Consider the following 12768-nt stretch of genomic DNA (forward strand, 5'->3'; position numbering starts at 1 on the left):
TGGTAATATATTTATTTATATATTGTATCAGACTACATCAGGCATAGTGCTACATTATAATTATATTAATTATTGGATGTTATTGAATGGTAAGTAGTTGAACTAAATATATTCCTACTACATAACCTTGAAATAAACGCATGATTTATTTTTATTGTTTATCATTCAGTAAACAAACTATTTTGTTAGTTTGCCAACAAATTCAATACAAATCTTTATATATTGATAAATTTGGATAAATATTTGTCTGCATATGTAGCTCATGTTCTTTCAACAGGTGATTTCTGACTATGAATACAAATTTCTATTATATGTGCACATATTACTTTTTTATATTACTTTTATATAGAATATCTTATTCCTTTAGTCTTTCTAATGTATAATATCATGTTATATAATTTTATTCATATATTTTATTATTACAGATTTATAAAAGTCACTCACGCATCACAAGAAAAGTTTGAAAACTTAAGAAATAATAACAACTACTATACAAAATAAAAGTAAGTTGTATTTAATTTTGCATGTTAAGTAATAATACATGAAAATGAAACGTCAAGTAAAACCATTTAACGAATTATCAAGATGGCAACGAAACAGACGTTTATTATTACGTCAAAATATAGAATTAGATATTTTTGAAAATTATAATCTTGAAGAGAAAAGTAATATAAATAAAGCTGTCCCAACTAAAGAAGAAACCATTGAAGAACATCAAATAGAAAATCTTTTTATTCCATCGCAATGTACAGACTTTAATGAAACTTTACAGTATTCCAGCAGCGGATTCAAATAGTTCTAATATTGAAGAAGTTGATTTAACCGAAAATAGAGTGGATGATAATTATGAAACAATTAACTTATCTATAGATCGTAATGAAACATTTGCATCAGAACTACAATTTTGGGCTATTTCAAATAATATTTCTAATAATGCTCTGTCAAATTTATTAACAATATATAAAAAATATCATCCTAATGAAAATATTTCAAGTGATGCTCGAGTTTTCCTACATACATCGAGAGAATGTGTCAGTGTAACACAATGTAAACCATGCGGTAATGGAGAATTTCTATATTTTGGTCTTCTAAAAGTTTTACTTAATTATTGCAGACAAGACAAACTTCATTTAATCAATAATTTTATAATAATTGATATAAACATTGATGGATTGCCAATTTCTAAAAGTAGTAACAAGCAATTATGGCCAATTCAAGGTAAAATTATTAATGTAGACCAAGCCTTTTATTATTGGAATTTATCACGGCATGTCAAAACCTTCTTCTGTTGAAGAATTTTTAAATGATTTTGTCGATGAATATTGTATTTTACGAGATCAAGGTTTTGAATGGAATGGTAACCATTATTTTGTTAGAATTAGAGCTATCATCTGTGACTCTCCAGCTCGTTCATTTGTTAAATGCATAAAATATTGTACTGGTTATAGTGGATGTGAACGTTGTATAATAAAAGGGGACTACATCAGTGATAAAGTAGTATTTATAGATTACAATTGTGAACGTAGAACTGATCACAGTTTTCAAAATAAATTTGATCCTAACCATCATACTGGAAATTCTCCATTAGAGAGACTTGGAATTGGAATGGTCAGTGCTTTCCCACTTGATTATATGCATTTAGTTTTACTTGGAATAATGAAAAGATTGTTATTATTGTGGACAAAAGGTACCAAAGAATGTCGCATTAGCAGTCATAATTTTTCAAATACTTAACGAGCGGTTACATTTAAATCAAAAATTACCTTCAGAAATATCGAGAAAACCAAGATCAAACTTAAATGAATTTCATAGGTGGAAAGCTATGAAATTTCGTTTTTTTCTATTGTATTTCGCTCCATTCATTTTATATGATGTTTTACCAAATAATTATATTCAACATTTTTCTGCTCTTCATTGCGCAATTAGAATTTTATGCGATCCTTTAAACTGCATACATAATAAAGAATATGCTGCAAAATTATTGATGTGGTTTGTGCAGAATTTTAAATGTCTGTATGGTACAAAAAATTGTACATATACCGTACACAATTTAATACATCTTGCTGATGATGTAGGTACATTTCGAGCATGACTAGATGATTTCAGTTGTTTTCCGTTTGAGAATAAAATGAAGAATATAAAGAGATCCTTACGCAAACATGATAAACCATTATCACAACTTTACAAACGAATATCGGAAGAAATGTTAGTTGCAAATGTTAAAACTGTAGAAAAGAAAACGTATCCGATATTAATACATAAAAATAAAACAAAATTAGCCATTCCATTTTGTAATGATGGTTCTTATGAAGGATTACTTTTTGAAAAGATCACATTACGTACAACAGCACCAAATAATATATGTTATTTAAAAAACGGCAGTATATATAATATAAAATATATTGCAACATTAAATTCGGAAATTTTTTGCATAGGATATAAAATGATAGTTTCTAATGTACCCATTTATCCACTAGAATCTAGTAAATTAGGTGTACATTTGATAAAAAGTGAAAGTAAAATATTAAAAAGATTTACAATCAATCATATAAAAGAAAAAGGTATAAAAATAACGTTAGAAAATTCAGCATTTGTATTACCACTTTTACATTCTTCATTGTGATTTCTTTAATTATTTGTACTGAACAAACATTATATGTAATATTCTGAATTAATATTATTTTCTCTTATGGTTAAAACCATATACTCTTAATTTATCACTAAATTTTTTATTTGCTTTCCTTTTTTTTAAAGTCTTTGTATGTGTGTCTGTGTGTGTGCGCTTCTTATTTTGTATGTTAATATTATGAGAAGAAAAAGAATATTTGATAGTTATAATAAAGAGTTAATATTAGATAAAAGAATGAATTAAAAATTCATAAATTACATATGCGATTATTGACCTTTTATATATCTACATAATGCACATATGATATAATTGGATCAGAGTAGTTGTTTATTCTTCTCTCCCTCCCCCCTTTTTCTAAATGAGTTACTGTTACTTTCTTTTATTTAAATAGTAAATCTTTGAAAAGTAACTTATTACTGGTGGTAATTAATAACATTCATTAAATTTTTTAAATTATTGTATACTACTGTAACAAGATTAAATTAAACGTATGAGATATTTAGATCTTTTTATATTTGTATATTGTATATAACTATTTTATTTCGTTTTTATTACTTTATAAGTAATATAAAACTAGTAATTCAATTATTATTAATTTTTTTTTAATAAATTTTTTTGCATATTATATTTACTAAATTTATATATTTTTATTTTCTATGTGTATATAAAGATAGTATAAAATAAATAAATGGTTATAGATGTTTTATGTTGTTCATGTTGACAATTGGTTTCAATCTATCCCAGAAAACTGAGTAGATAAAGAAAAAAAATTGTCTACTGGCCTACTGAAAAAAATTCCATAATTACAACATGGATAAAGAAACAAATATCATGTAAATCAGAGTGGACAAAATACGATTATGCTTGTTTGTTTGAGCCATTTGGTGAGTAATAATTTAAAAAATTTACAATTTAAACTCTTGTAAAATGTAAATTTTTTAATTCTTATTTATATCTGTATGTATATATATATATATATATATATATATATTATGAATTTTATATATATATATATATATATATATTATGAATTTTTTAGAACTATTTTTTTTATTTTCTACAGAAAATTATCAGGAGTGCAAAAATTTTGAAAGCCAGTGCACAGGGTATTCTTCCCAAGACGAAGTATTATACGACAATTTAAAAAAAAATAATGAGTTGTCCCAAAAGCGATCTCGAAAAAAAAAATCCAAAATTCGATGAAACTGAAAATGAAGAAATCTCTTCAGAATTTGAAGGTAATGTTATATACCTGATATGTGTGTGTTTTTGTCTTTTCAATACATTTATTAAATGTTATGCTCCTATATTGACATTATTATATCTTTTATATTACAATAATTTTTATATATGTTTAATTCATAGATGATAAACAAGTAAAAAAAAAACCTAAAATTATTAGTATAACAAAATTACAACCGTTGCCATCAAAATTGGATTATATTGTCATGGGTATGAGAAGTAAATTATATATAATAACAAGACTATTACATAGTACTAGCATATAATACATTAATAACTATAGTGTGTATTAATATTCTATATTAATATTGTCTTTTTTGCTATTTTTAAACATAAAAAGCTTAATTGTGTTATATAATTATATTAATTGTTAAGTGTAAGTATATAAGAAAGTATAATTTGTAACGAATTTGTTTTAAAAAAATGTAACAAATTATTTCATTTTGCACTTAATATTTTTCCTTTTTATCAGTAATATTATCGTATTCATTAAAATTATTATTAGACAACTTCTCTTTATTATAAAAATGTTATTCTAAAAAATATATACATATATATTGCAGATGCATCAAGTTCAGGAACTACTGTATCAAAATCAAATCAATTTGCATCAACATCTGATACCATAGATAATGAAGTTTCCGAATTTATTAATACAAAGAAAACTTGTGACAAAAATATACCAACTATTATGTCAACATCAAAACAATTAACCACAATCCATGATAATGTTAGTCATAATGAAACTTATAGATGTCGTAATACAACAAATAAAACTTGTGACACAAGTTTTGAAGGTAAATACTATATATAACAATGTTAAAATAATGTTAATTTAACATGTATTATTGAATAAATTACACACACACACACATATATATATATATATATGTGTGTAATTTATTCAATAATACATGTTAAATTAACATTATTTTAACATTGTTATATATAGTATTTACCTTCAAAACTTGTGTCACAAGTTTTATTTGTTGTATTACGACATCTATAAGTTTCATTATGACTGACATTATCATATATATATATATATATATCACTGTCATTTCTTGAAATTGATCAAGTCATGAGTATAGTATAAAAACATATTTAATCAAGATATTTATTAGATTTATGTCTAGTAAATGTAAAATTATTATTATATGCGAGATTGTACATGTACATGCATAATAGGTATATGTCGTATCATTCTATTTTTAATTTTTTGTGCAGATGACAATGATAGTGATGATTTGGATTTGGAAAATCCAGCAGAAGAATTGCCTGTACACAATACTAAACCGATTATCATTTCACTTGGTAAGCAGACATATATGATACAATTATGTATATTACAATTCAAGCATAAGCATATATTATTAATATATTATAAGATCATAGATCTTATAACTGGTTTAAATCTATGCACAAAAATATATTCTAAATTTGGAAAACAGAAATTAATATTAAATCTAGTAATTATAAAATACAGTTTCGAACCAATTTTTATTAATATATTTTCATAAAACTCACAAATCTTTCAATTAAATATAACTTTTTACTCTAAATCTTTAAAATGTTTTAATGCCATTATATATATATATATATATATATATATATATATATATATATTATATGTATATATGCATGTATGTACGAATATGTATATACGTGTAAAAAAATACTAAATATATAATTATAAGTTTTCTTAATTTTAATTCAGATACCAGGAATAATCTAGTTGATGACGTTAATGAAAATGACATAAACATTTCCAACATTTGTGAAGGTAATACAAAAATTATTTTAAATGAAGTTATCCGATAAATATTTATTTGTATTCCTTGCATGATGATAAAAAGTAAAAATGAAATTATCCAATACAATGTAATATTTAAAATTATATGTACATACACATGTAATACGAATATTAAAATTAATTCATTTTTATATATATCTACAAAACAAGAAATAAACACAAATTGGAGAATTTAAGTTCTATAAACGTAATTATTAACACAATTGATTATAATGCAATAAAATAAAAATAATTATAATAATATAAAAATAATGATGTTGCTTTCCGGTTCCGGTAAGAGAGTGAGTGACAGGTGTGTGAAAGCGTGGCAGGTATTTGTGAGGAAAGAGTGAGAAAAGGGGTGAGGTGAATAGGAGATAAGAGGTGAGAGGGTGTAGAAAAAAGAGGAGGAGAGATTGAAAGGATAGGAGAGGATAAAGGGGTAAGGAGTTAGAAAGGAGAAAGTAGGAAAAGGTGAGACACGTGGACACGTAGACACGTGGAAGAAAGAGAGTAGAGGAGAGTAGATGTAGGGAGTAGGTGCAGGAAAGTAAAAAGATAGGGAATTCACTAGGGAAATCACTAGCGAGTTGGAGCGAGTTGGAGCATAGAGTAGGTGAATCGAAGAAAGAAAGCGATAAGAAATGAAATGATTAATGAAGAGAATATTAGAGATAGGAGGATAGAGATCAATAGAGATAGGATGTTAGAGGAAGGGGGAAAAAAGGGAGATGAGGAAGAAATAAAAAAGAAGGCAGGGAGGCCGAGAAGAGTAGAGGAGTTAGGGAAGGAGAGGAGGAGCAGTATGGGATGCATAGAGGATTTTTTGAAAAGGAAAAGAGAAGAAGGGGGAGAGGAGGATAAGGAAGAAAAGGAAAGAAGCCTAAGAAGGAGCAAGAAGACAGAAAGGCTGAATAGAGAGGTAGGGGGGATAGAAAAGGAGGAGTTAAGGAGAATGATGGAAGAGATAGGGGAGAAGATAACAGAGAAGTTAGGCGAGGAAATGAGAAAATTGAAGATAGAAATTTGGAAAAAGGAGGGGGAATGAAGAGAAGATAGAAGAGAATTAAGAAAAGAGATAGAGAGCCTGGAGAAGAGAGTGATAGATTTGGTAGCAAGAGTAGAGGAAAGAGGAAGAAAGGAGGTAAGAGAAAGAGAGGGGGGCGAAGGAGGGAGTAAGGGGATAAACGAGACAATAATAGGAAAAGTGAAGGACATAGGAAAGAAATTAGAATGGAAGGAAAGAGAAGAGAGAAGAAACAACATTGTAATAAAAGGAATGGAGAAAGGGAAGGAAGGTGTAAAGGAAAGAGTAGAGAAATTAATGAAAGAGATAGGAGCGAAAGCAGAGATAGAATGGATAAGGATGTTGAAAGGAAAGGAGGGAAAGGAAGGTGAAATGGTGGTAGTAAAACTAGGAAGTGGAGAACAGAAAAGACAGGTAATGGAGAGGAAGAAGATATTAAGAGGAAAGAGGGTGAGAATAAAAGATGATTTAACATGGGAAGAGAGAAAGATAAAATGGAGACTAATGGAGATAGCGGAGATAGAAAGGAGGAAAGGAAACAATGTATGGACGAGCTATGGAAGGATAAAAATCAATGATGTATGGTGGAGATGGGAAGAGGAGGAAGATGTGCTAAAAAATTGGAAAGGAGAAATTAGAGAAGGTATAGAGAAAATGAGGGGGGAAGAAGGGGGTATGAAGACAAGAATGGAGGAAAAAAAGGGATAGAAGAAGGGAGAAGAGAAGAAAGGAGGAAAGGAGGAGGGGAGAACAATAGTAAGAAGAGAAAGGAGGAAGGAGAAAGGGGGACGGAGGAAGGAAGGAGAAAGGAACAGGAGAGAAAGGAAAAAGGAGGGGAAGTAAGAGAAGAATGGAAGATAGGTTTTTGGAATGTAGCAGGGCTGAAGAATAAGGAAGAAAAGTTCTGGAAAGGAAATAGAAGATTGGGAGGTGGTGGTGATGATGGAAACATGGATAGAGGAAAGGGGGTGGGAGGCGATTAAAAAGAGGTTACCGAAAGGATATAGATGGGAGAAGCAAGCAGCAAAGAAGAGAAAGAAGAAAGGAAGACCGATGGGGGGAATGATCATGGGGGTAAGGGAGGAGAGGGGGAAGATAAAAGTATCAGGAATGGGAGAAAAGGCGGAGGGAATAATGATGGCGGATTTAGAAGTAGGAAGAGAGAAGTGGAGGGTAATAGGCGTATACATCAACTGGGACATGGAAAGGAAATTAGAGGAAATGAAGGAATGGATGGAAGAGAAAGAAGAAAATAAATGGACGATTTTGGGAGGAGATTTCAACGCAAGGACAGGTAGAAAGGGGGGGGGTGATAGGAGGGGAGGAGGAAGAAGAAAGAAGATCAAAGGACAAGAAAGTTAATGAGGAAGGGAAGAAGTTGATAAAAGAGTTGGAAGAGGTGGGATGGGGAAATTTTTAACGGAGGGATAAGAGGGGATAGAAAGGGGGAGTACACATATACAGGAGGAAGAGGGGAATCGGTAATAGATTACGTGGTAGGAGAGGATAGAGTAAAGGAAAGGATAAAGAGAATGGAGGTGGGAGATAACATAGAATCGGACCATCACCCATTGATTGTAACGCTAGAAAGAAGAGGAGGAGCTGAAAAGGGAAAAAGGGGGGAGGGAAAAAGAATAAGAAAAAGAGGGAGATGGACAAAGAGGGGAGGAGAAAGAATAAGAGAGGAAATAGAGTGGGGAGAGGGGTGGAAGAAGGGGATTGAAGAGGAGCTAGAGGAAAAAATAGGAAGAATAGAAGAGGAATTGAGAGAAGGAGAAAAGAGAGTGGAGAAGGGAAAAGGAAAGGGTGGTGGGACGAGGAATGTGAGGAGAAGAGGAAAGAAGTGAGGAAAAAGTTAAGGGAATGGAGGAAAAAAGGAGGAGGAGGAGAAGGATATAGAAAAGTAAGGGCGGAATATAGGCTAATGTGTAAAGGAAAAAGGGAAAAGGAGAGGCTAAGATGGGACAAGGAGGCGATAGAGGCAAGAACGGAAGGAGAGGTATGGAAGAGTATAAACAGGGAAAGGAAAAAGAGAGAAGGGGTGAAGGAGGAGATAAAGGCGGAGGAATGGAAGGAATACTTCATGGACTTATTGGGAGGGATAGAGGTAAAAGTGGTAAGAGGAGGAAAAGAAAAAAGGGAGAGGGATGAGGAGCAGGAGATAAGCAGGGAGGAAGTGAAGAGGATGCTGGGAAAACTGAAGAAAGGAAAAGCAGCGGGGAAGGATGGGATACCGAGTGAGGTATGGAAATATGGAGGGGAGAGGATAGAAGAGTGGGTATGGGGAATGTGCAACAGAGTATGGAGAGGAGAAGGATGGCCGGAGAGGTGGAAAGAAGGGATAATAGTACCACTGTTGAAAAAGGGAACGGGGAATAAAGTGGAAAACTATAGAGGAGTAACATTGATGCCAACGCTATACAAGATATACGTGGGGATTTTAACTGAAAGGTTAAAGGAAGAAATGGAGGGGAAGAATATGATACCGGAGAGTCAGACAGGTTTTAGGAAGGGAATGGGGGTGATGGATAGTATCTATGTGTTGAACTATCTGGTGAATAAGAGGGTAAACAAGAAGGGGGGAAAGGTAGTCGCGGCATTTATGGACCTGAAGGCGGCGTTTGATTTGGTAGATAGGGAGGTGTTAATGGAGGCAATGAAGAGGAGGGGAGTGAGGGAGGGATTAAGGAGTAGGATAGAAGAGGTGTACAGGGAAACGAGGAGTAAGGTAAGAGTGGGGAAGGAGGAGGGAGAAAATTTTTGGACGGCAAGGGGGGTGAGGCAAGGTTGCCCAATGAGTCCGCACTTATTCAGTTTGCTGATAGCGGATATAGAGGAAGTGCTAAGAAAAGGAGGTTGGGGGGGGGGTGAAACTGGGAGGGGAAAAGGTGCATTGTTTGGCGTACGCAGATGATATGGTACTGTTGGCGGAGGATGAAGAAGGGATGATACATATGTTGGGGAAAATGGAAAGTTATATGGACAAGAAAAGGTTAGAGGTGAATGTGGATAAGACAAAGGTAATGAGGTTTAAAAAGGGAGGAGGAAGAATGAAGAGAGTGGAGTGGAGATGGAAAGGAAAAAGGTTAGAGGAAGTGAAAGAATTCACATATTTAGGGTATAAGCTACAGAGGAACGGGGGGCAGGAGGCGCAGGTAAAGAACAGAGTTAGGAAAGCAGGAGCGGTGATAAGACAGGTGTGGGGAATGGGAAAGAGAAGGTTTGCAGGAGACTGGATGAAAAGAGTATGGCTAATGGAAAGGTTGGTGGGGACGGTGTTGGAATATGGGGCGGAAATATGGGGATGGAAGGAGAGGAGAGAGGTGGAGGCAATGCAGGAGCGATGGATTAGGTGGACGTTAGGAGTAGACTGGTGCACGCCGGGGTATATGGTAAGAGAGGAGATAGGAAAAGACAAATTTAGGATAAGGGCAGGAAGGAGGGCGGTAGGGTATGAGAGGAAGTTGGAGGAAGGAAGGGGAGGAAGTTTAGCGAGGAAATGTTTTGAGGATATGAAAGAGAGGATAAGGGGAGGAAAGGAAAGAACGATGTGGGAGGAAGAGAGGGGGAAATTCTGGGAAGAAAGAGGAATAGAAGGGAAAGAGATGAGGAAAAAAGGGGAAGGGGAGAGGAAGTATATGAGGGGTGGGAACAGAAAGACAGGGAAAGGCAGAAGGAGGAAAGATGGGAGAGGATAAGAGAGTCGAGATATAATAGATGGTATGGGGAATGGAAGGAGGAGGGTTTACCGGAATACCTGAGAAAGGGATGGGGGGAAAGTAGATGGAGAAGGATAGTTAGGTTCAGAATGAACAATGAGATGAGAGGGGCGAGATACTGGGAAGAAGAGGGGAAAAGAAGGTGTAGGTTATGCGGGATAGAAAATGAAACATGGGAGCATGTGATAGGAGAATGTGGGGGAGAAGGGGGGAAGGGAAACTGGTGGGAAAGAATAAAGGAAATACTGCAGGAAGGAGGAGAAGGGGAAGGATGGATGAGAGAAATAGAGAAAAAGAGGGAAGAGGGGAGAACGGAAGAAAGGAGGGAGGGAGGGGAAAAGGAGGAAGGAAGTATGAGGAGGAGAATGAGTGAGGTATGAATGAGGTGGTGGAGAATGTATGGGGAATCGGAAGCCGAAGCGAAGCGATAGGTAGGGACGGCTCTTTCTCTCTCTAAAGTAGTAGATAAGTAGGTTAAGGTAGAATTAAGTTATTTGTAAATTAGATGTAAGAGTAGAGTTAAGAGTAGATATAAGTAAGATTGTAAGAGTTTGTAAGGTTGGGGAACGCTCCTTCAAAAGCGCCTTCAATCCCTTAGGGGACGAATAAAGAATTGAATTGAATTGAAAAATAATGATGTTAGGTATATATGTGCTCTAAACATTAGTGGACAGTAACAACAATATGTTATAATTTTATGATTCAACAATGTAACTGTAATGTAACATCTTGTACATAACAGTTACATTGTTGAGTGGAAAGAAAATTATAACGTTTACATTATATATTAATGTCCGCTAGTGTTTTGTAGGGATATATATTTTTTATGTTATCATAATCTTTCCATCTTCTTATACTTCAGTGACAATAATGTTAATGATAATTATGTTAAATTATATACGTTCCTAGAAATTAAATTCTCCAAAATATTTTTTTGTGTATATTTCTTGTTCCAAATGTAACTGCAATGTGATATTAATTATCATGTTACATTTATTTATAAAGGTACATCACAAACAGTTTTGATACATAAAAAGGCACCAAAAACCACAAGAACTGTCAACAATAAAACTGCGAACAGATGTAATTGTTGTCCTTGCATAGGTATAAATAAAAAAATGCATATACTTATGAAGTTAAAAAAATTCTAATGTAAATGTTTATTTAAACAAAAAAAAATATATATATAATGTATTTTGGCAATTTTCCAGACAAGATAAATAGGAAATTGGACATAATAATACACTACTTACAATCCAAAAATATAAACGATGGAAATAATAATACGCCGCAATTGGAAAATGTAGGATTTAGCCAATTACAAACAAAAGAGGAATTTGAAGCTTTTGAAAAATCTATTGCGAAAGATGCAAAGAAACGAGAACAATTTATAAGTATATATGTATACATTATTATATTATCGAAAACTATATATATTTTGTTTGTCTTATTAAATTTTATTTATTTAGAAAAGTGCGATTATTTTTTTAATTTTATAGAAAACTTTTATAAAGCAAGAAGGTGGAAAAGACGCTGGAGATCATATAAGGTGAGCGATGAAGAGAATAATGGCAGATCCCTTAGCTGTGCAATATTCTTGGAGCGGACAAAAAAATACTATTCGGTTTAAAGATTTGCATGCTTCAAAACTTATTCTGAGTAAGTCGTAAAAGACTATAACAGTAATATATTTTAAATATTTAATTATATAATTGTATAATTGAGCCAATTTTGTGCGTAATACGTATATACATCTTTCAAAATTATAATTATCAAATTTGTTATTTTTTTAACGCTTCTTATTGTCATATACATTTCTTTTCCACCAAATAATTTAGTCTACGTTAAGTATAATATAAAATAATATTTGGTCTGTTAAAGATTCTGTAGCATCCCTGCACACATTATCATCAATGAAAAAAATAGAAGATGCTATACAATCATGGTTAAATTATGCATCCGATCGCATAAAAAAAGGAAGAGAAAGACGGAGAGAAAGTAGAAAAGAAACTTGTGAGTTACTTATTCAAATATTAATTTGATCGAGATTATGATAAATATTATATTCATTATAAAATATATTTCAATTACTATATAAGTCTTGAACATCGCTGCAAAAGTTGAATTTTACGTTATATATAATAATTATACATTTGAAGAAAACAAAATAAATACTGGTAGAATAAAGAAAATATTTTATTTTAGTCTGTAATTATGTATAAATATATATATACATGACATTTTGTATGAAATTTTTTCAGATGCATAATTAAATATAAGAAATATTGCAACAAAAACTGTGGTACTTAATATGTGATATTTTGTGGTAAACTGATTAAATTACAGTATTTAATATAAA

General features: G+C 32.1%; 1 protein-coding gene across 1 annotated transcript; it reads left to right on the plus strand.

Moving 5' to 3' along the window:
- Positions 1-12449, plus strand: LOC114940565 (uncharacterized). The gene is made up of 10 exons (XM_085483322.1): positions 1-89; positions 426-503; positions 3328-3513; positions 3693-3867; positions 5099-5185; positions 5589-5654; positions 11415-11513; positions 11621-11803; positions 11909-12068; positions 12291-12449. Exons 4-9 carry the CDS (start codon positions 3783-3785, stop codon positions 12037-12039), a joined length of 651 nt encoding a protein of 216 aa, XP_085339448.1. The 5' UTR covers positions 1-89; positions 426-503; positions 3328-3513; positions 3693-3782; the 3' UTR covers positions 12040-12068; positions 12291-12449.
- The last annotated feature ends 319 nt before the right edge of the window (positions 12450-12768 follow it).

This window comes from Nylanderia fulva, unplaced genomic scaffold (assembly GCF_048542155.1).
Source record: "Nylanderia fulva isolate GAGA-0341 unplaced genomic scaffold, ASM4854215v1 Scaffold242, whole genome shotgun sequence".
Classification (NCBI taxonomy): Eukaryota; Metazoa; Arthropoda; class Insecta; order Hymenoptera; family Formicidae; genus Nylanderia; species Nylanderia fulva.